At 46.8% G+C, this 21,221-nt stretch overlaps 9 protein-coding genes across 9 annotated transcripts; 2 read left to right on the top strand and 7 right to left on the bottom strand.

The window, feature by feature from the left end:
* Positions 1-37: 37 nt before the first annotated feature.
* Positions 38-1,681, bottom strand: M431DRAFT_531256 (hypothetical protein; the record flags this gene model as incomplete). The annotated part of the gene is made up of 3 exons (XM_024920822.1): positions 38-334; positions 404-776; positions 854-1,681. 3 exons carry the CDS (start codon positions 1,679-1,681, stop codon positions 114-116), a joined length of 1,422 nt encoding a protein of 473 aa, XP_024773199.1. The 3' UTR covers positions 38-113.
* Positions 1,682-2,223: 542 nt separating this feature from the next.
* On the bottom strand, positions 2,224-3,074 carry M431DRAFT_440379 (hypothetical protein). The gene is made up of 2 exons (XM_024915197.1): positions 2,579-3,074; positions 2,224-2,481 (listed from the first exon to the last, which is right to left on the bottom strand). Exons 1-2 carry the CDS (start codon positions 2,910-2,912, stop codon positions 2,324-2,326), a joined length of 492 nt encoding a protein of 163 aa, XP_024773200.1. The 5' UTR covers positions 2,913-3,074; the 3' UTR covers positions 2,224-2,323.
* Positions 3,075-3,830: 756 nt separating this feature from the next.
* M431DRAFT_440368 (hypothetical protein) lies at positions 3,831-4,613 on the bottom strand. Its single transcript, XM_024915196.1, has 4 exons — positions 4,516-4,613; positions 4,359-4,456; positions 3,969-4,305; positions 3,831-3,909 (listed from the first exon to the last, which is right to left on the bottom strand). The coding sequence occupies exons 2-4, from the start codon at positions 4,435-4,437 to the stop codon at positions 3,870-3,872; spliced, it is 456 nt and encodes a 151-aa protein (XP_024773201.1). The 5' UTR covers positions 4,438-4,456; positions 4,516-4,613; the 3' UTR covers positions 3,831-3,869.
* A 705-nt stretch (positions 4,614-5,318) lies between these two features.
* Positions 5,319-6,942, bottom strand: M431DRAFT_520518 (hypothetical protein; the record flags this gene model as incomplete). Its single annotated transcript, XM_024920431.1, has 3 exons — positions 5,319-6,694; positions 6,751-6,838; positions 6,907-6,942. 3 exons carry the CDS (start codon positions 6,940-6,942, stop codon positions 5,319-5,321), a joined length of 1,500 nt encoding a protein of 499 aa, XP_024773202.1.
* Positions 6,943-7,432: 490 nt separating this feature from the next.
* On the top strand, positions 7,433-8,940 carry M431DRAFT_116723 (hypothetical protein; the record flags this gene model as incomplete). Its single annotated transcript, XM_024911969.1, has 7 exons — positions 7,433-7,560; positions 7,635-7,781; positions 7,856-7,952; positions 8,029-8,212; positions 8,282-8,562; positions 8,629-8,750; positions 8,808-8,940. The coding sequence occupies 7 exons, from the start codon at positions 7,433-7,435 to the stop codon at positions 8,938-8,940; spliced, it is 1,092 nt and encodes a 363-aa protein (XP_024773203.1).
* Positions 8,941-9,344: 404 nt separating this feature from the next.
* Positions 9,345-11,636, bottom strand: M431DRAFT_116725 (hypothetical protein). Its single transcript, XM_024911970.1, has 4 exons — positions 11,511-11,636; positions 11,381-11,445; positions 10,535-11,324; positions 9,345-10,465 (listed from the first exon to the last, which is right to left on the bottom strand). Exons 1-4 carry the CDS (start codon positions 11,580-11,582, stop codon positions 9,374-9,376), a joined length of 2,019 nt encoding a protein of 672 aa, XP_024773204.1. The 5' UTR covers positions 11,583-11,636; the 3' UTR covers positions 9,345-9,373.
* Positions 11,637-12,415: 779 nt separating this feature from the next.
* On the top strand, positions 12,416-15,437 carry M431DRAFT_495497 (hypothetical protein; the record flags this gene model as incomplete). The annotated part of the gene is made up of 7 exons (XM_024917369.1): positions 12,416-12,432; positions 13,472-13,797; positions 13,849-14,618; positions 14,684-14,778; positions 14,833-14,954; positions 15,015-15,160; positions 15,222-15,437. The coding sequence occupies 7 exons, from the start codon at positions 12,416-12,418 to the stop codon at positions 15,435-15,437; spliced, it is 1,692 nt and encodes a 563-aa protein (XP_024773205.1).
* A 434-nt stretch (positions 15,438-15,871) lies between these two features.
* Positions 15,872-18,357, bottom strand: M431DRAFT_554614 (hypothetical protein; the record flags this gene model as incomplete). Its single annotated transcript, XM_024921403.1, has 6 exons — positions 15,872-16,158; positions 16,219-16,495; positions 16,546-16,627; positions 16,679-17,317; positions 17,387-17,492; positions 17,558-18,357. The coding sequence occupies 6 exons, from the start codon at positions 18,355-18,357 to the stop codon at positions 16,002-16,004; spliced, it is 2,061 nt and encodes a 686-aa protein (XP_024773206.1). The 3' UTR covers positions 15,872-16,001.
* A 675-nt stretch (positions 18,358-19,032) lies between these two features.
* Positions 19,033-20,949, bottom strand: M431DRAFT_87921 (hypothetical protein; the record flags this gene model as incomplete). Its single annotated transcript, XM_024923848.1, has 8 exons — positions 19,033-19,343; positions 19,398-19,638; positions 19,691-19,748; positions 19,834-20,094; positions 20,181-20,356; positions 20,419-20,485; positions 20,549-20,735; positions 20,805-20,949. The coding sequence occupies 8 exons, from the start codon at positions 20,947-20,949 to the stop codon at positions 19,033-19,035; spliced, it is 1,446 nt and encodes a 481-aa protein (XP_024773207.1).
* Between the last annotated feature and the right edge of the window lie 272 nt (positions 20,950-21,221).

Consider the following 21,221-nt stretch of genomic DNA (forward strand, 5'->3'; position numbering starts at 1 on the left):
TTTCTGTTAATATATAATCTTTGTCTCTCAGAGGGCTAGAATGCATTTATAATTTTGTCTAAACTAATGGCGCTTCTTTACAGTCTCGATGTCCATTGGATAATATTTGCCACCTAGGCCCTATTCTGATCTTTTGCCCTTCTCGCCGCAGCTTGACCAGCCAGTCGGCCAAACACTGCACCCTTGACTAGACCCGCAGCGCCAGGGTAATTGAATGCGAAGAAACCTCCGCTGATCTCACCGACGGCCGAGAGACCAGGCATCTTCTCTCCTTCATTGTTGAGAACGTGAGCGTAGGGGTCGGTCTTGAGGCCACCGTATGTGAACGTAATACCTGCGCCAGATTGGTAAGAATAAAACAAAATGCATTATTAACAGACCCACAGATGGGGTATAAACTTACCACATGTAACAGCGTATGCAACGAAAGGGCCTTGATCAATCGCCTGGGCCCAGTTGGTCTTGGGGATAGCCAGCTTTGTTCCTGTAGACAGACCATCCAAGTGGAAAGGGTCGAACTGGCCCGTCTTTGGCACTGCGGCATTGAATTCTCGAACCGTATCAACAAATTGCTTTACATTCAGGCCAAGCTTTTGAGCAAGTCCCTCTAAAGTATCATCAACCACAGGCGTGGCGGTCGAGTAACGCGGCTCCAAAGTCTTGAGAACTTTTTGGTCGAAGATCTGGAATGCGACTGCTTCTTTCTGCTTGGCAATCTGCTCTCCAATGGCAGCGTAAGTGAGCTCGGACGTGTTTTCGCCCTCATTCACAAATCTCTGTCCGTCCTTGTTAACCATTATGGCAAAAGGATAGGAGTATCGGCTCGTTTTTCAGTCAGCCTGAGATCGCCAACCGCGGGGGCATTGTGGTCGACGGGAACAGCGTGACAACCGCCCCAGTGGCCTGTAGCTTGTGCTCCGTGAGAGATGGCATTCTCGATCATGGTGCCCGTATTATAGCGGCATCCACGGACTTTAGCGAGATCCCACCCCTGCCCAAGGTACTGACGACGAAGGCGGGGCGATGCTTCGAAGCCACCACATGCCAGAATGACCTGGCCCTTGAAATCGACAAAGCCGTCCTTCTGGCGTGCGCGAACTCCGAGGATGTTGGCGCCATTGGTAATGAGATCATAAGCAGGAGAAGAGTAGTGAGCATCAATGGAGCTCTTCTCTACAGCCGCCCAGAGATTGTCGGTCAGACCAATGCCTTCGTTATCGGCAATTAAACAAAGCCCTGGGTTGATGTCCACAACATCTTGTGTGATTTGATCTTCGCTGAAGAACTTGCTGAGTGCAAGCTTCCATCGCACTCCCTGGTCGCGCATCCACTTTACAGTATCATAGGAATGATCAAACATGACATGCATTGCCTCTTTATCGCAGTGACCGCGAGAAGTCTCCAACATCTCATTTGCATATCGCTCCTTGGTGAAGGGCACGAGCCTTGCGCGCTTGGCCAGATATTTCCAATCTGGGTGAATCAGCGGCTCAATATCCTCCATGCCATTGTGGATGATCCTGAATGCGGCAGACGCAAAACGACTATTTCCGCCACGGTAAGCTTTGGGAGCTGCTTCGAGGATGGCGGTTCTGGCGCCAGCTTCGTGAGCAGAGAGCGCAGCAACGAGGGCTGCGTTGCCGCCCCCGACCACAATGACATCATATGAAAGACTTGTCATTTTGATAATATGACCGTAAATAAATTGAAACTGAAGGTCTGGGTCTTTGGAACTGGTATGCTTATCAAGTCGCTGTGAGATGACCTGAGAGCCAGCTTTCGTCATTGACGATGGCACTTCGTAATATATATTCTTTTACTTCTTCCTCGCCTAAATCGTGTCTCTTAGTAGACGGAGCGGGTAGGATGGAATCCGGAGCGAAGCGGCGCTGAATGGGTGCCGTGTTGTCCTGGAGGGCCGCTCCGCTCCGAGAAAGGAAATCAAGTGACCTTGAATCACCTTTTTTCTCTTTCATTCTTGATCTTTATTCCACTTGAAGGAAGCAACCTTCTCCCCATTGCTCACTTTCACAGTTAATTATGCCTAACGCCGCTTACATTTGGACTACGCATGACGATCGTTGTCCACATCAAGTCAATGCTTTTTGCTCCAAGCTTTGCTCATTATAACACAATAATGACGGTTAAGATTGGTTGTATATATAAGCTTCAGTTGAATCTAGAGTCTGCTGGGGCTGCAACATTGTTAGTACAATGGGGATCACACGTTAAACATCACATTTGATCAGGCTTATTTCTGCCTACATGACGGGCATTCCAAGCTAATAATCCTTAGAACTCCCTCCACCTTTCATGAATTACATCAAATATCGGAATCAAATCCATCTGCGGTCAGATCCATTCCTGACGCCCATGCAAAACTAGCCCAGTCCATGTTGGTTTGAGCCTGCAATTCAGGTGTATTTGAGCTCAACGCATGTTCTGTGGCCGCGGAAGCTGCCTCCGACACTGCGTCTGATCCTATTGGAACTTTGGAGCACGATGATTAGTGAGATTCCTCGAAGCAAGATGCAGCGATCAACAACCAGTAAACAACGGCTATTCAGGGCATACGAACTCGTTGCGGAAGAGTTTAATCCAGTACTTCGTTGTCCTCCGACGTTATCCCTCCAGTAAAAGAGACAGTCATACGCTAGACTGGCCCCAAATCGGCGTCGATGAACCAAAGATGGAAGCTGCCAACAACCAGGCGTGCTGACGGTGTCTGTGCTCAGCCAAAGCTGGCGCATGATCTCGGCATGCCGTCCTGCAACGTCGTTATTTTCCACCGAGCATTTCCTCATGGCGCTTATAGCCTGGTTTAGGGTGGCGTTTCCCAACTCTGTGTCAACATCCGGGCTGTAAGATGAGTGAAGGACTTTGAACACAGCTCCCGCGGCGGTGAATAGCATTCGGAATAAGTGAACTGAATATGCGCAAAAAGATTTATTCTAACGTCCACTTCAATAATATATGTGATAAAATTAGTCGCAAAATTGTATGCTTCTAGCACGGCGAGTCGTCTCTCAGGTGAATCGGGATCGAAAAAGTGCTGGATCAGCAAAAACAGCTTCACTGCCGTATAGTGAAGACGAGTTAAGTCTATTCATGTGTGACGCCAGACTGCGCAACCAATGAGGATCAAAAATATCTTACCGGAGGTTCCATCCATCCCCTGGAAAACGTTTTCAAGATCAGCTTCCAGAGCTCTGACAAAAGGACCAACATTTGTCGGCTCTGGTCCCTCAATCTCTGCTGGATTGTCGAACATTGCTCTTGTAGCTTTACCAAAGAACCCTTGTAGTTCGGTTTGAGATTTCAGTGGCTGTGAAATGCGTGGAAAATATTCATCTCTGATCCTTCCTGTGAGAGCGAAATTGGATAGTGTTGTAGGAAGTGATCCATATCCCGCAGCATTGTTAGTTAAAGTAAGCTATAGTTCAAGGCAAAATCCACGCTACGTCACTTACTTGTGAGCTACTATAGTACAGGCGAGCCAGGTTCGAATCTTCTCTGTTCGAAGAGGTTCTGTGGAAATGCAGTTTAACCGAGAGAAATAGCCAGGTTGATCTGGTTGATATAGACCCAACTGAGTGGCCATGCTTAGTGCAATTTCACCCCATACCGGAGTATTTTCAAGTAATAGTGAACACGTTGGGAAAGGCCAAGTGCACAAAAGCAGCAGCGATTGTATGGTGGTGAGTTTGTTCCCTCGTGTGGAAATTACTTCCCAAGCAAGCTTTGTAACACAGCTGGATAATTTCCTCAATAGACTAACGTCGCGCTCATAACGACGCGCGGCAACGCTAACTATGGTCCAAAATAACAATGTTGACTTGAATAAATACTCATCGGGCATCTGATCAGGATCAAGAAAGGGGAGGAAGGGGTGATACGAAGTAAAAAAACCTGCTCCTGGTTAGCTGCGCAACACCGCGGATACAATTTTGCCATCAAATAGAACATACACATTGAACAGCTCATTGATGTGAGTATTCTTGAGCCGAACAGCTCCTATGCAACGAGAAATTGCATCAACAGAAGCGGGAGATGATACTGAAGGCAGCGTACGACGACTATTCGGCGGCAAGAAGTCGCTTCCCGTGGATTGAGAAGGTTGTAGAGACGGATCGATAGCTGGATGCACCACCACCTGTGACACATCTCCCTGATGACCTGATATAGGCGGTGAATTTTCCACTCGTGGTCTATCTTGGGGTGTTGGTGCTGTTGAGCCTCCTTGCTGAGAATGTTCGAGAGCATTCATGAATACTTCCAAGGCGCTTTTCCAATTCATCAAATCGCCTGGATACCTCCATTATAAACTGATCGTGAATGACAATGTTTGAGTGACTTGCCTATTTTTGTCATTTCTGTGAAATTGGGGGTCTTCTTTGCACAACAAGCCGTGTTTCTCGCACCGCCTACAGCGGCCATCGCCTTTCTCGCAGCGAGACTAGGATCGTGTTACGACTGTCTATGCATGAAGCTTATAGGCTGAGAATTGTGTCCTACCTTGCTCTGCCTGCAGGAAGTGCAGGCCATTCGCCGACTGGCAATCATTAAGAAGACTGAATGTAGAGGCTGGCTAAGCTGAGGCCAATGGGGAGAAGTAGATGTAGTTGGGCGGATGAAGCCAATGAAGTCGTTCAGCTCCCTTAGTACACATCCCACGCACCTGAGAGTACCTAAAGGCCTTAGTCATCTTCGTGGGTAGTGGCGTACCCCGCAAACTAATATACCCTAGAATCTTCATGCAATTTGATTATTTATTTCTCCAGTAAAGGGAGTTGACTTCATATCACCAGTTTATATAAATCATTCACTATAGCAAGGTTAAAATGCTATGTCAATATTCATATATAGCTAATAGGTAATGCAACCAATGTATAACAAATGGTAATAGGGATTAGCACTCTTTCTGCAAAGCACAAGCCTTCCAAGTCAGTAATTTGAAGCATAAACTAATTGATCGCTAGTTATTCTCACTATACCCTTTTCTGCAAAACACAATTTCTCATAGCAATCCAACTCGCCGCTCCGGCCCGGGACTCAGCTACCTTCAAGCTAAATTGAACTGGGTGAAAAGAAATTCAGCCATTTGCCAATAGCGATAGAGAACAGATTGGAGAATGCATCTTTGAACTACCTAGATAAGCAGACAAACGCCAAACATGGCATAGGACAGCTGGTATATTACACTGCTACTGCTATAAGAACTGTGAACCAAGCTAGCCTGTTATATCTTAATCCCTAGCTACACCTCAATGTGGTTTGATTACAATTGCAATGTGATGTACAACGCTATTTTTTGGTATTCATAACCCACCGAGAGTAATACTCTTTATATTCGTGTATTCCTTCAGAGCATGGCTAGAACCTTCAATGCCTAGTCCGCTCTCCTTGACACCACTGAATGGCTGCTCACAAGCACTGACCAAACCAACGCGACATCCTACCATGCCAACTTGAAGTGCTTCTGCGACATCCCACAATGTGTTGATGTTTTCTGTGAACAAATATCCTGCCAGACCAACATCGGTATCATTTGCCATACGAATGACTTCCTCCTGGGTGGAGAAAGGTATCAGACATGCCACTGGGCCAAATGTCTCTTCCTGACAGAACAACATGTTCGACTTAGATCCAGTGATGATAGTTGGAGGATAGAAGTTGGGTCCGTAGTTGTGGTCGGCTTTACCTCCGAGGATTACTTTCGCTCCTCGACTCACCGCATCATCCACATGCCGTTGCACCTTCTCCACCCCTTTACCGGCATACAACGGCCCGAAATTCGACTTTGGATCCCAAACGGAGGCTGAAGGGCGAATTGTCTCAGCAACTCGAGTCTTGAGCCGGTTAGCGAACTCGTCATATATTTGCTCGTGGATAAATATGCGATTTGCACAAACGCATGTTTGTCCAGAGGACCGAAACTTGGACAGAATCATGCCATCCACTGCGCTGTCTATATTGGCATCTTCAAACACGATGAACGGTGCGTTGCCGCCCAATTCCAGGCTGGTCTTCTTGATATGCCGTGCGCACTGTGTGTTCAGAATTTTGCCCACTGCTGTTGAGCCGGTAAAACTGAGGTGCTTGACTAGCTTGTTGTTGCAGAGTTCCTCTCCGATGGTGGGCGTCGACTCTGGGCTACAAGTGATTACGCTCAGAACGCCGGCGGGAAACCCGGCGCGCTCAAATAACTTGGCCATGGCAATAGCACAGAGCGGTGTCTCTGGAGCAGGTTTCAGAACCACGGTGTTGCCAGCAGCAATTGCGGCTCCAGCTTTTCGAGTGATCATTGCCACCGGTGAGTTCCAGGGGGTAATAGCGGCAACAACACCTTGAGGTTCTCTAACCGTCATGATGCGCGTGCCCCTGCGGTAGGCTGGGATCGTCTCGCCGTAGATGCGTTCGCATTCGGACTCAAACCAGTCAAGGTAATCTATGCCATATGCCACGGTACCAAGAGATTCACTAAACGGCTTGCCAAGCTCAATAGTACATAGTGCTGCTAGATCATTCCGTGCCGCCTTGATGAGGTCTCCCCAACGACGCAGCATGAAGCGACGGTCACGGTGTGGAACCTTGCGAAAGATTTGGAAGGCATCTTCAGCGGCCTTAATGGCGTCGCGAACCTCTGCAACGGATAGATCAGGTACGAGGCATACCACTGCATCATCGACGGGATCTTGGCCAATGTTAGCATGAAGAAAGGCAATATCATTATACACGATCTCTGCTCACCATGTACAGGAAAGCTCTTTTTACTGGCGGCGGTAACCCATTGCCCGTTGACGAAACAGCGATTATCAACTAAAGACGGATCCTCAAACTGATGATCGTATTTTATACATCAGCCGAGTTTCTAAAACATCCAGAGTACCCTCTGCATCTACTTACAGTGTATTCAAAATGTTTTAGCAGAATAGACTCCATTGTGAACGGCTTGTTTCTGTAAAACAGGTGTATACTGTGCTCTACTATCGACGAGTGGTTGATGGCGATAGATGGATGGACTACTCATAGCTCTCTTACTCGAGAATTACACATTTCATGCAAATCACACCCAATGACTGCCTTATTAACGACGACAGCAATATTATGCCAACTCCGATTAATTTGATCAAATGATGTCGGCGATAGCTCTCGGTGGCACTTTGGTTGTCGAGCTAGTGGGCGCCACGAAACTCAAAATCACCGAGGGATCCCCCGCTCGGCGATTGCAGGGTTAGGCGATGCCTGTACGAGCAAGTCCAAATGGCGTTGATTTGTTCTGTACTAGGTAGACGAAATAAATGAGCCTAATTGTGTTTACTAAAGCTCGTTTATCGCATCAATGGATATCGATCTTGCGTAAAAGCCCCCCGATGTCAATCTTTTCCACAAGTGCAGAAAAAAATTTATACATCGTCAAAGCTGATACAACATGGCGACAATGCGTGCAGTTGTATTCAACGGGAAATACGACGTCAGTGTGGAGGATCGGCCCTTGCCTCAAATCGAGGACCCCAGAGACGTTATTGTCAAAGTGCAATATGCTGGGCTTTGTGGAACGTACGTGTTCTTTACGACCCATCAGGTAGCTCAAAAGCTACGAAGAAGTTTGCAAAGCTGATCGCGTCGAGCAGCGAACTACACATGTATCGCGGCCACCACGCGGTCCCTCGGGGATTCATTTTGGGACATGAGTTTAGCGGCACTGTGACACAAGTCGGGGATGATATCAAGTTGTTCAACGTTGGGGATAAGATTACATGCCCATTCTCGATACAGTGGTATGCCACATCCATTACGTTTAGCCATTTTGTACCAGCTACATGAGGGAAGTTCTAATATTGAGTGACCGTAGTGGGGAATGCTTCTACTGCACTCGTGGCCTAACCTCCCGTTGCGTCAAAGTTTCATTGATTGGCACCACAGCATTAGATGGAGCCCAGGCTGAATATGTAAGTCAATTCTCTTGCCGTTTTGCCCCGCCGTCTATATGTGATGATCTTTAACTATGCCTGACATATAATTTAGGTGCGGATCCCTTTGGCAGATAGTACTGCTGTCCTAGCTCCGCCAGAAATCGATGAGAAGCTTCTTGTTTTAATGGCTGATATTCTACCTACTGGGTACTTTGCCGCCAGTAACGGCTATGCTTTGCTGAAAGACACGGAGAGAAAAGATGCAGTCGTGGCTGTGGTCGGCTGTGGTCCGGTTGGTGAGACTCATCTCCCGCCTCGAGTCCCTCAAAATACTGTTCATTGACCAAGCAACTGCCATTCTGTAGGTCTGTGCGCCATAGTATCGGCCCTCCAGTTCAAGCCGAAACACCTATTCGCCATTGATTCCATCCCTGACCGCCTCGAGAGAGCAAAACAACTAGGCGCTGAGCCGCTGAACTTTGCCACTGATCTTGAAGGCCTAAAGAAGCGCGTGTTTGAAGTCACTGAAGGAAGGGGAATCGATGTTGCGCTTGAAATTGTGGGCCAGAGTCCGGCGTTGAGGCTGGCGTTTGATATACTGCGGCCCTGGGGTGTTATCAGTAGTATCGGTGTCCATTATGGAGAGGTATGTGAATCACCGTGGATTGAAGTTGACTACTGGGGCAGTTTCATTCTGATCATGAGGCACTAGGTTCCATGGACTGGAAATGAGGCGTATCACAAAAACTTGCGATTGCAAATGGGCCGCTGCCCGGTTCGCGCCGTCTTCCCTCCAGCGCTTGAGGTGTTAAAAAAGACGCAGCATCTATTGGGGTAAGTCGTATGGATTACCTCTTACGTTGAGTAGATTAAATACTTAAAGTAAAGCAGTTTCATGTGCGACAACATCATTTCCATAGAGGATGCCGAGGAGGCTTATAGGCAATTCGAGAAAGGCAAAATCCAAAAGGTCATCTTTGCTTTTGGGGATGATGTGCCAAAGAAAAGGCTGAATGTTCCTTAACTATGAGTGGTAAATATATGACCTGCCTCTATCTTTGGTTGTAGTATGTCATGAGAGGAATCTCCTGAGCTATGGTGGCGCCTGGGTAGATAGAGAGATTTAAGGTATTGAGATAACTAGAAAATTAAACGGAAAAGGGGGGCATATAGTATATCTACTACATATCTAGATCAATGGAATTCTGGAGTACCATATACTCCCATGACAGTTTTTCCCATTGGCTTAACGTAAATGCAAGGCACTGAAGTAAAACAAGTGGATATTATTGTAAGTGTTACAAAGGATTACAAGTGAGAAAATGCAATGGATGTATTAGAAGTATTATATATCTTGGTATTTATAGCCTTGTGGATTTTTCATTTCACCAAAATGCAGTTATTGTACAAATTAAACCCCCCCCCCCCCCCCGAAGTGCCACTGTTCTTGTGTATGTTTAGCTGTTGAAAGCGTTCAGCGAAGCCATATCTACCATCCCTCCAACCCATGTGCCTAGCATCCAATTTCCTAATGATGACATATTTCCAAATCCGTCCATTCCTTCCATAAAATACTCATTTGTGCCTAATACCTCTTGCTGGGGGTCTATTGCCAATGAAGGTGGCATATTATCTGTTTCAAGCACTGGGTTTGAATCAAATTCCGTCACCAGCCGTCCAACATCTTCTAACCCCTCATCAGGTATTCCTTTCCGAGCCCCTGTTACTGTGAGGCGTGGTCGTTTGATCACTGCTCTCTGCCTAGCAGTGGTTTCCCCTGCGTCCTTAGACATACGGTGAATCGCATCCCATTTGGGACACAACTCCGGCCCTAATTGCTCGAGGTATTGTCGCTGGTTGCCATCTATCGTAAATGTCAATAGCCCAATCTGTTTGTCTTGCTTAGTAGCAGCGCGAAAAACAGCGCGAATAACCCTTCGCGCGCCGGTGGCTGACGGGTATCTCTTCCCCATTTCTGCCAAGCATTGATCGATAATATCCAACTCATGACGCGTCTCAACCTCGAGGTTCGGGCATCTCAGACTGGTTGATTGGACTAGACCTGCAGTCATCATATAGAAAACGAATACAGGCGCTAGCATAGGCAACTCGCCACGGTTCAGAAACTCTTCGAAAATAGCCACAATGAAGGATGTGGCCAATAACGCCATAGCAGAAGGCGCATGAGCTGTTGTTGGGAACAAAAGCACCAAGGCAGTGAAGTACGCAACCCACAGCTGGCGAACCTTGAAATTGTATGAGGCCAATTTTCCAGCTTGATGGTATATCCGTAGATCCTCATGCAAATGACGACTCCAGTTCAACAACCTTGCTTCAATCGCCACTCGATTTGCTCGACCAAACATGTCTCTAACGATCGCGTCCGTCAAATCACCCAATATTCCACATATGTCAACATAAGACAGAAATAAGTGGGCATCGAGATTAAGCTCAGGAAAGTCGTTCAACGTTAGCGGCCTCACATCAAAACCCTCAGGATGTATAGCCCGTGGCCGTCCGTGGCACATGGAGATCAAACAGTCTCGAGACTTTTGAGTGGACAGAGTCAGTATATTCAGTTTATAATTTGCTCGCAATACTTGTAACGGAATACTTACGAATATGGTCCACCAAAGTCTCCTCCGTAAGCTAGCATGAGGTTGCTTGCGGTCTGGCTCCCGGTGGAGTCCAATCTGATGCGCCAGACCAACGGTCATGTGTAGCCAGAAGCTGCTGGAGTCGATCGATACGTGCTCTGGCCCTGAAGGATTCCACCATTGCAGCATACACATGGCGCGGACGATTACGAGTGGATTCTTCTCATGCCCAGAATAGTACAGCGCTTTGGCTCTGTGATAAAATGCCTGGCCCACCTCTTGCGCCGTCGGGGCCATTGAAACCCTGCACCCTGCAGTGCAGAGAGAGTGAAAGAGGAGTAATGAGGGTTCGAAGTCGTCTGTCTTTCGGAACTCTGATCGATTCACGATAGGCATCCACGGATAGCATCGCTCCATGAAATGCGAAATTAGACTGTCCCCAAGAACGCGGGTCGGCAACTCTAAGGCTCCCAGTTCTTGAAGATACCTATGATCTACTTCAGAGAAAGCGTTGTTTGGTTCATCAGCATAGTCCTTCGCGTCTTCCTCGTCTATCGGGGCTACGCCTTGGACGTATTCCGCGCGGCCGAGATAGCTTCCAGGACTCGCATTGCTTGGCCGTGGTGGATCTCCGGCCTCTGCTCCGTTTGGCTCTGCTGGGCTGAGTAGCGATGGCGCTGAAATGCTTCGTCGTTGTTGCTCTTGCGCTGGTATTGGGGTCGTGATACGGGTCTGGTTATTGGTGCTCCGCTTAGAAGGCGGTAAGTATGTGGTTTGTGGAAGCTCGCCTTTCCGCTTTCTCTGATGAGGCCTATTTAATGTCAATATGGACATTGTAAATTGCGCTTCATTGTAACTAAGCCGTACACGCAATCATCCCCAAATATTCGGCAATTGGTACATGGTGGCTCAGCTTGTACGTCGCACTTGACCTGCAACCAGTCTCAGCCTCCATCGTCGATTCTCGTCATATGGATGTATCGGATTGCCCACGTACCTTTCTCCAGTGACAGGCACTGCAAGCTTTGGCCCCTCGACCCATCTTTGCCTCCTGATGTGGGCTTATCATTTATTTCTGGCTACAGCTTTGGCGCTGGCAGGAGCACAAGGCAGAAAATAGAAGTAATAGATGGATGTTAATGTGTTGGGTGAGTTCCGGTTTATGCGGGGTGCGGGGGTGCCTATTAATTAATAGCCCCGATGCTCCCACGCTGAGATGCGGCATGCACCTTAACTGAGCACAAGGCAAACTAATAGTACGGGCTAGCTCACGCTATAAAACGCCCTTTCCATACATGTAGTCCGAGGTACATATTATACAATCTCGAAGGTATACAGTAACTTTCCCAGTTATATGCCTATACCACAGGTATAATAACATCGATCAGCCACTGTAGTCTGTTCTAATAATGCTTACATACAATAAACTATCTAAATTCGTAGACGATAAGTATTTGACAAGATCGATCTTCGAACTCTCAGATGCCTTACACATATACATATATATTAACTATGCTGGGTTCTAATCATAGCTCTTAAACAACAGTTTTCTGAAAAAGACAAAGGGCCACCTTCTGTTATTCCATTACAAACTTATACATATCGAGAAATCTTCCCAGAAATTATGTCGGGCCCGTTCTCTCCTCTGTCCCTTGAGTGCTGCCAACGAGCACATCAAGATTATCACTTCCTATATAGATAGATGGACTGCCAGCTGAAAGTGGAGATATGCCATCTTCGCCACTGTGAAGAAGTTGCGAAATAAATGAACTGTTGGACAAATCATTGCAATCTAATTCTTGTATCTCAACATTCTGAGAGTCGTCCAGGACGTCATTCCGTAAGCTGCTAATGGGAGGTATTGTTTCCTGCGAGTTCTTCGTAATTTGACCTGAAATAGCCATGACTTCGTACAATAAGTCGACGGCCTTCCGAATTCCATCCAAAACATCATTGAACTTTTGATAGCACTGTGTCGAACAATTGAAACAATGCATGTTATCAAAAGGTAACCCGAGCTTGGTGATATCACCAAAAGGTAACGAATTCAACTGTCTCTGCCAGTCTAGATCTTCAGGTCCATTGAAGTCATCAGATGTGGACGGGCTTGTTTCTATAAAGCCGTTGCTTTCGTGCTCGTTCGTTTGGCTCAAGCATGGCTGCTGTGCTGACGAATTCGACATCTCATCGCTCGAAGGAGTTGCTATGGATTGGAGCGGGGTAGATGGAATATGATTTGTATCTTTTGATGGTGAATCAATTTGACGATAGCAGGGTTTGAAACGCTTGCGTCTAGTTGTTTGAACGTTGCATTCGGTTTGATCCAGCTCACAATTGCAACAAGGAAGGCCATGTTCAGCCACATCGCATCTTACTTTCCTCCTTCGGCAGGCAACGCATGCTATTGCAGCCCTCTTTCTTCGAAATTCGCGCTCTTTTTGTTTCGCGGGATGCGGCACACACTCGAGGATTTGCGGAGTAAAAGATGACGCATCCATGACTTTAGTGATAAACCTGGAGGAACGGTTTCCAATAGATCAAGACAATAGAAAAAAACAGAAGAACAAAAGAGCACCTAATTGGAACGATATGTCTTTCCGAAGGAGGTGAATGCCGACTTGCGAGTAAAATTTTGTGTCCATCTAGCTGGGTACTCATAGAAACCTTGGGCGTAGACTGCTGCGAATACAGTAATTACTTGGGATAGACAGAAATCTGGAATTGGGTCTAGTCCGGAGCACTTGAGTAAAACACCGAAACGCCGAGCACACCGTAAAAATCGCCGGTTTGCTTCCTCGACCGCAAGCCAACTAAGAAAGCAGGTAGATGGATCATTGGGTCTTGATTACGCTCATTTTGAAATTTAATAGATATTGTGACAAGGTGTTAATAGCAAAGCAATTGTTACATCCGCCCCGTACACATCCCTCTTTATTGAGCTATGAATTCTTCTCCAAGTGCTGGCGGGCAGTCGTTGCCAAAGCACATTGGAGACAGTGTCCTTCCTAATTTCCCTATCTTTAATCGTCTCCTATTCTTCGCAACCAATAGAGATAAGCTTGTTATCAATGATACTACGAATGGTTTGCAGGCGACGCATCGGCAGCTCCTTTCCGACGTCTTGTACCTCCGCAATGCTCTCTGGACACGGCTGGACTCAAAGGTGCGAAACCGACTTTTGGCGGGCGAAGAAATTTGCGTCAATTTACTAGCAGCCGGAGGATATGAGTTCGCTACAGCCTTTTTAGCATTACTGGCTCTGGGGGCAGTAATTGTTCCGATCTGTAAGCAGTTTTAATTCTGATAGTCCTGATCGAGTGCTGATCCCCGTGCAGCGGCTTCAATTCCCGTACACGAGGCCATGTATTTTGCCAAAACCTCACGATCTATTGGCGTACTATATTCTTCCAAGTGCTCACTAATTGGAGAAGGATTGGCTGGTGCGATGCATGAATCCGGCGTGCCTGGTTTCGTCTCTATGGAGATCCTGCAACAGATCTGCAAGCCACCTTTGCCTGCTAGCAATATAATCATTTCGTCGGATCACCATCTCAACTATCATGGCGCAGGTCTGGTCATATTCACGTCTGGTACAAGCGGTCCTCCTAAGGGTGCAGTTAAGGAACGATCTTTTCTTGACACAAACGCGCAAGCTGTTGCGCAATGGTACAATCTACAAGAAAGCGATGTCGTCTTGCACACCCTCCCTGTGCACCATGCTACGGGGATCAGTATCAGCTTCCTCCCATATCTAATTGCAGGGTCTACTATAGAGTTTCAGTCATCTGGGTTTCACCCGGATCAAATATGGGAGCGTTGGCGACAAGGCGGTCTAACTGTCTTCTCCGGAGTGCCGACCATGTATATGAGGCTGATGAAGTATTTTGAGGAGAACATCTCCAAGAAGTCCTCGCCCGATATCCAGGGCTATGTGAGCGCTGCAAAATCGTTCCGTCTGATGATGTCAGGAAGTGCGGCGCTTCCATTCTCACTTCAAAGCAAGTGGATTAAGCTGTTAGACGGCAAGCGGATATTAGAGAGATATGGCGCAACAGAGTTTGGCAGTGTCTTCAGCGTAAAACCTGGCGACTCTAATAATCCAGACGTAAGATATCTCTTGCCGCACCCGTCACGCGGTATAATCTCAGCAAAGCTAATACTACTTGGCAGGGCTCTGTTGGGAAGCCGTTCTTTGGGCTTGAGGTTAAACTCTCGAACGGAACCGAGGGAGAGATCCTTGTGAAGAGCCCACATATGTTCCGAGAGTGCGTTTCCTCTTCATTGTCCTTTCCCTGATTATAAAAGCTGATGTGTTTAAGATATCTATACGATCCAGTAGCTACTGCTGCCGCCTTTACAACGGATGGCTATTATAAGACTGGAGATATTGCCAGAAGCGAAGGCGAATACTATTTCATTCTTGGGCGAGCTTCGATCGATAGTGAGTATAGACGATACCACAAACTGCTGATTCTACATACACCTGGCTAATTGACGACAGTCATCAAATCTGGAGGGTACAAGATATCAGCTCTTGATATTGAGCGTGAGCTCCTTAATTTGTCTTATATTGGCGAAGCCATGGTCGTCGGAGTTCCTGACGAAGAATATGGACAAAGAGTGGCAGCCGCAATTACACTGAGAGATGTAAGTTTTTTAAACATACGTACATGAATTACAGCCCTGATGTGAGTAATAGGATTACCAGGAGCCGTCCCTCCGATTAGAAAGGCTACGTGCTGATCTGCGATCACGACTGGCAGCATACAAGCTACCAACAATCCTGCGAGTCGTCAAAGAGTTTCCCAAAAGTGCATCCGGGAAGGTTGTGAAACGAGTCCTGGGCAAACAACTCTTCTCTGAGCTTAACGACCCGCATATTCAGGTCTGGCGATCTCGAAAAGGCGGCCAAGCTAAGCTTTAATATCTTCTCCAGTCGACTATTCGTCTGGATATTGAAAGTCATGAGATCGTGTTGAATGAGATAGTCTAGCGTAGTTCTAGGGTAGTAGACATGCTTGCTACATGGTTGCGAAATATAGACATGAAGAATAGAGTTGTTCATAAGCATGAAACCTCAAGCCGTTTGCTTTTGTAGATTAGTCATCGAAATGGCCTCGCAAAACAGCCTATCCTAGAGGCACCAGTAACGATTATATTACAACACATAGTCAATGTATTTTGAATGAAGATAACAGTGTCAAAATTATCTTCCCACGTGGAGACCTCATAAGACAGGTAATGAATAAGCCATTTTATACGTAGCGTTAAGTGCTGCAAGATGCCGGCTGGACCCTCAAATAAGTATAAGCAAGACACTATACCAAATCATGAAAGGAAACCAGGAAAAGAATGCGTGAAAAGTGTTGGAACGATTTTTGCGCTAGTAACTATCTACTATCTGTTAGTATTTATAGTGGCTTTCTCAACTTGGTAGCTGTGATGTTTCCATTTCCTCTCAGTTATAATGGCAGCACGAGAAATAAATCTACAATTTAGCTAGAATAGCATTGCCATCCCCGGAGCCTAGCACAAGCTCTGGGTTTTTGTAATCGGGGTTGACGGTAATGCGGTTTAAGGGGTTGAGATCATGAGCGCGATGAAACATGTCCTCATATACACGACCATCATAACGACCCAGTGAGCTAATCGAACACATTAGATGAGTCCTTCAACGTAACAAATGGCACTAAAGAAGAACCTACCTGTCAAGAAGATAATCTGGTAGAGCCCACACGTCAACCAACCGAACGGCATGCGGCCGTATACGCCTCATCAGTTCAAAAATTCGATCCCGCACCGCGCTGAGTTGATCGAGTGATACCGTCTCAGTTTGTATAAACTCAAGAGCATTGTTCTGCATCGTAAATAGCGCAAATAGCGTGTACAGGTCCCACAGCACATTGATCGTTTCCTGTCCAAAATCCTGCAGGTTGGTTATCTGGTTATGAAAGTTTCGCACTAAAATGGAATACGAATAAGCTACTGAAGGGTTAACATAGCCGAATTATTTAATCGAAGCCAGCACTAACCATGTGACAACTGATGCATCTTTATAAGCATCTCGTTCTCCGACCGGCCTTGTTTGACTCTCTCTGCATAGACCTGGAACGCCTGTAGAAGATGGTAAGCTCATTGGCGCCGCCTAATGCTGGATGGACTTACCATCCGAGCTGCTCGATGTTCGAAAGCGTCCGCCAGCGCAGAATGGTCCTCCAGGATGTTGAAGCCAGTTCCATTATGGGGCAACTGATACTTTTCGAGTAATTTCTCGGCTCTTGTCTCTTGTTTAGTTCCTCGCTTCTCTGTGATTCTCTTAGCGACTTTCATAAGGTATCGGGCTACCTGCTGGGTGATCATCCAATTATCTCCCTCAACAGTAGGTTTCGACAGATAATCAGCATTTAGTTGCACTAGCCCACTGTAGCCTCCGTATCCATGCCCTCCCATTGCTCGCCTGCAAGTCTCAATACCGTTGGCTGCCAGGTCAGTGCAGAGGCTCTTGAGGCCAGATGACAGGCTGTGCAGCTCTGCCATTCCACTAAAGTCATTCTGTGCAATTCTCTCCCGATTGGACAAGAAGGTTTCCTTCATGACCTGGCCTGTGAAATGCAAAGCGAATACGGTGGCAAGCAGCGGCAGGATACGGATCTGCACCGTTGAATAGTCGATAACAGAAGTTTCAGGCGCTTCCGAATGGTCGTCTTTATCTTTGAACTGTCGTCTGATCGTAGTGTAGCGGACTGCAACAGTAACAGCGCGTGCCAGAACCAGCCTGGCGTGATTCACGATTCGCGATCGAGCCTTAAACAACACTACATTAGCTACATCAAGTACGTCACTCCAACTTCATGCGAGTAGCCTCAAACCGACCTCAGTGAGTGATCCGTACACGATATTAGGAGCTTCTGGTTTCGTGTAAACACTAGTTTCGGGATCTAATTTGGCATATCGACTTAACATGGCATCATGTGGGATTCTGGTGATTATTGAGTATTAGCTTATAAGTTTCAAGGGTTTTCTGCTGAGGTATATGGTGCTTGCCTGTGATGCTTGAAGAGCATAAACGCATTGTCCATGGGTGCGTAGCCATATTTTGGCCCTATATCTCCGACCACAATTCCATCCAAAGGCTGATGTGTCACCTTGTCTCGAACTTGTACAACAAAATGATGAGGGCCCAATCTGTCGTATTCCACTGGATCCTTGGCAGCAGTTTTCTTGGGAATGAGCAGCTGGGCTACTACAATTGCATGAGTAGCCGTGCGGCCTAATGACCCATTCCACCATTTACTCGCTGTCAATGTCGGGCTATGAAGGTTGAATGATTTAGTCGCCGGGTCCCATCGAGCTTCAGTTTCGATACCTCGGACATTGCTCCCGTGACCCATTTCTGTCTGTGCATAAGCCCCAATCACCTCCCATCGGCCGTGCTTAGGAAGCCAGTACTGCTGCTGCTCATCACTAGCTTGTTCTCGGAGAGTTTGCCGGAACATCGTGGTATGGAGAGTATAAGGCGACACGTCGTCAACAAGATATTTGGCCATTTCGTATTCCTCGTCAGACCAGTGATACTGATCAGCCATTCGTCGGAGAAGCTTTGCCCGAGCAAGACCAAGTAGATATCGGTCAGGCCGAGACAGATTCATCTGAGTTCGCTTAGAGAGAAGCTTTTGGTCCATTAACAAGGGCAACAGACTCCGTTGCATCTGAAGCCATTGCTTGCCCAAGATGAACTCAGAGAGAGCATCTACAGGAATTGATGAACGAGCTCTTTCTTGTTCTATCAGGACACTACCGCCTGGGCTGGCAGGCTTGAGTTCACTGGTAAAGTCTGTCTGCATCGTGTACGAGGTGTTGCTTTCTGCTTGGCTGCGGAATTAGGCGATGATCGAAAAAGCTATCCCAAAGCTATCTAAGTAGTCCAGAATATGTATTATAAACGGCATTGTGTAAATCTATCGTATGACAATGCTTCTCGAAGAATCAGTTGATTGGGTCAAACGATCACAAGTTTCTCTCTGTGAGGAATCGCCGACGATGCGAATTGCCGGCGAATCAGCTGGGATGGGGCGCCGAAGGGCTACTAATGCGCATCATAGCGCCGGTAATATCGGCGGTGATTTTTCGACAGGAAGCCCCCAAGTGGCGGTGGACATGGCGTTTCTAGGAGCACGTCAACTGACCAGTGGAATTACCCTTGGCAACGCTCAGGTGTCCCTTATTACGGATCTGGTACTAAGAATATAGTAGATCCGTACTTAATGGAAAAAAAAAAAACAAGCAAGACGTTCGCGGACTTTGTTGTCAAACTAATAAGTGATGTATCACGAAGCATGAGGTACTCAGACAATTGACTTCGATATGCAAGAGCCTAGAACAAATCATTTCTACTAGAGTACTAGGCCTAAGGAATTGTGACTGCAGATACGTGTAAACAGGATATGACGGATACCCTAGAAAGAGGGGCATCCAAAGCCTTCAAGGCCTAATGAGCTTGACAGCATAGACCCATAAGTTCAAAGCGTATAGATGAAGAGGGGACTTTTGTCGCCCATCCGGTCCAACTCTTCCGGCGTATATTTTTCAAGAATCTCCTCGCGACTCATACTCTCACGCTTCTTGTTGATACGTTGCAAAGCAATGCGCATGATCATACCAGCCGAACTGGCAACCAAGAGAATACCGAGGGAAAAGCCAAATCCCAGCCAATAGTTGGGTGCTTGCTGCCTGAGGTAAATGTTAGTTCCCACTGCGCCGCCCAAGTTACCGATGCTGATCTGTAAGCCTAGTCCAATATTGCGCTTCCACGTTCCCGCCAAGTTATTTGCTGTGCTCGGTCAATAAGTTGGAATATCAAAATGATTCTAGGAAAGAAACATACCGTTCCACGACACAACACCCGTAATCGTTGTATATAAACCAATAGCCACAATAAACAATGCTCCATAGACGGCTCCCGGATACTTTTCCTTTGGAATAGCCATGACAATGACCAAGCCGAGCGCGCCGAACAGCTGTGGAATGATGATAAAGGGAGATCGAGTCTTGAGGCGATCAGAAAAATATGCCGAGGTGACCGTAGCTATTACCGCTGCAATATACACCGGGATGGTGAGAAGTTGCTGAATTACCTGTTAGCAAAGGGTTACCAGCTGCGTCAACATGTTGACTCACTGCATTGGTGGCCGAGTAACCTAGTTCGTCAATGACCACTGGTAGAGTGTAAATAAACCTATGTGAAGAAAAGTCATACATTGTAAGCCATCTGAAAAAGGGAGAACATTAAATTAAATTCTTGGCAGATGGGCAAAGCTTACCCATAGATTGGCATTGCATTTCCCCAATACACCAGTATTGACATCCAGACTTTCCAATCCGTAAAGGCTTGCCAAAAGTATTCCCATTTAAAAGGGTCACTTTCATCAGCTCGTTGCGTCTGCTGGAACTCCCGAAGGCGATTCACGACATGCTTTTTTTCTGTATCGTTGAGAAACTTGCAACTCATGGGATCGTTGGGTAGAAGAAAAGGGGTGGCTACAGCAGCGACTACCGTAATCAGTCCTTCGATAATGAAGATCCTAGGATGAACTTGGTAAGCGTAGATCCAGCAGAATAGACCAATACCTTTTTTTTTTTTTTTTGAGAGAGAAGGACCAGTCCTTACCACCGCCATCCTGCAAGCCCACCAACCCCATCCATTTTCTCAATGGCAAAGGCAAGGAGACCAGAGAAGGCACCAGACAGAGCACCAGCCCCATAAAAGTAGCCCATTCGTAACTGGACCTCATGACGTGGATACCAACATGTCAGAAGATACGAAGCTGCGGGAAAAAACCCAGCCTTTCTCCTTGGTCAATAAGTTCGTTCTTTGTAGAGAGCGGGTTCAATAGTGATGTAAGTACCTCTGCAATACCAAGAAAGACTCTGGCTACCACAAGGCCAGAGTAGCTCTGAACGATTCCCATCAATCTGCATTGGCGCTAAGTAAGTTACATTACTCTTATATCTTGACTGACAGGATATGTTACTCACGTCATAATCGTCCCCCAAGACAGCATTATAATGGGGATCCACACGCGTGGCTTCAAAATCTTGAGGAGTATATTGCTAGGAACTTCGAAGAGGCCATACGGAATAAAAAACATTGTCAAAGCGATGTTGTATTGCGTTCCGGTGAGATGCAAATCTTTGCTCAAGCCAGCAACATTGGCATTTCCCACTGCAGACGAGGATCAGCATATTTCCCGGATAAGAATAACAGAGGTACGACTAGAGGAAGGGAAATCACCATTGCCTCGGTCGAGAAAGGAAAGGAGATAGAGGACTGAGAGAAGTGGAATCAACCGCAGATCGATACGACGCAGTATTTTCTTGAACTCGGCCTCGTCCAGTTGTGGTATGGACTCGCCGTTTGGATCGGCGTCCTCAACCATGCTGATTTCCTTTTTGCTATCCATAGTGCCGTCTAAAGTCATGACGAGTCTACTGGTGAATTTTTGCGACATTCATGTCCGGGTCATGTCATATGAGTAGTTTATATAGAAGTCACGTATTCAAATAACAGTCTCTCCACTTCAGTAAGAGCCAAGCGTAATACTTTTCCATTCTTTGTTAGACTATACGAATCGCCGTTAGCTAAATGTTGCCCATACCATGTGCACTGAAAGTTGTATAACGCCAATTGGCGCTAGCGTTCGTCTCCTCC

This window comes from Trichoderma harzianum (genome assembly GCF_003025095.1).
Source record: "Trichoderma harzianum CBS 226.95 unplaced genomic scaffold M431scaffold_7, whole genome shotgun sequence".
In the NCBI taxonomy this organism is placed as follows: Eukaryota; Fungi; Ascomycota; class Sordariomycetes; order Hypocreales; family Hypocreaceae; genus Trichoderma; species Trichoderma harzianum.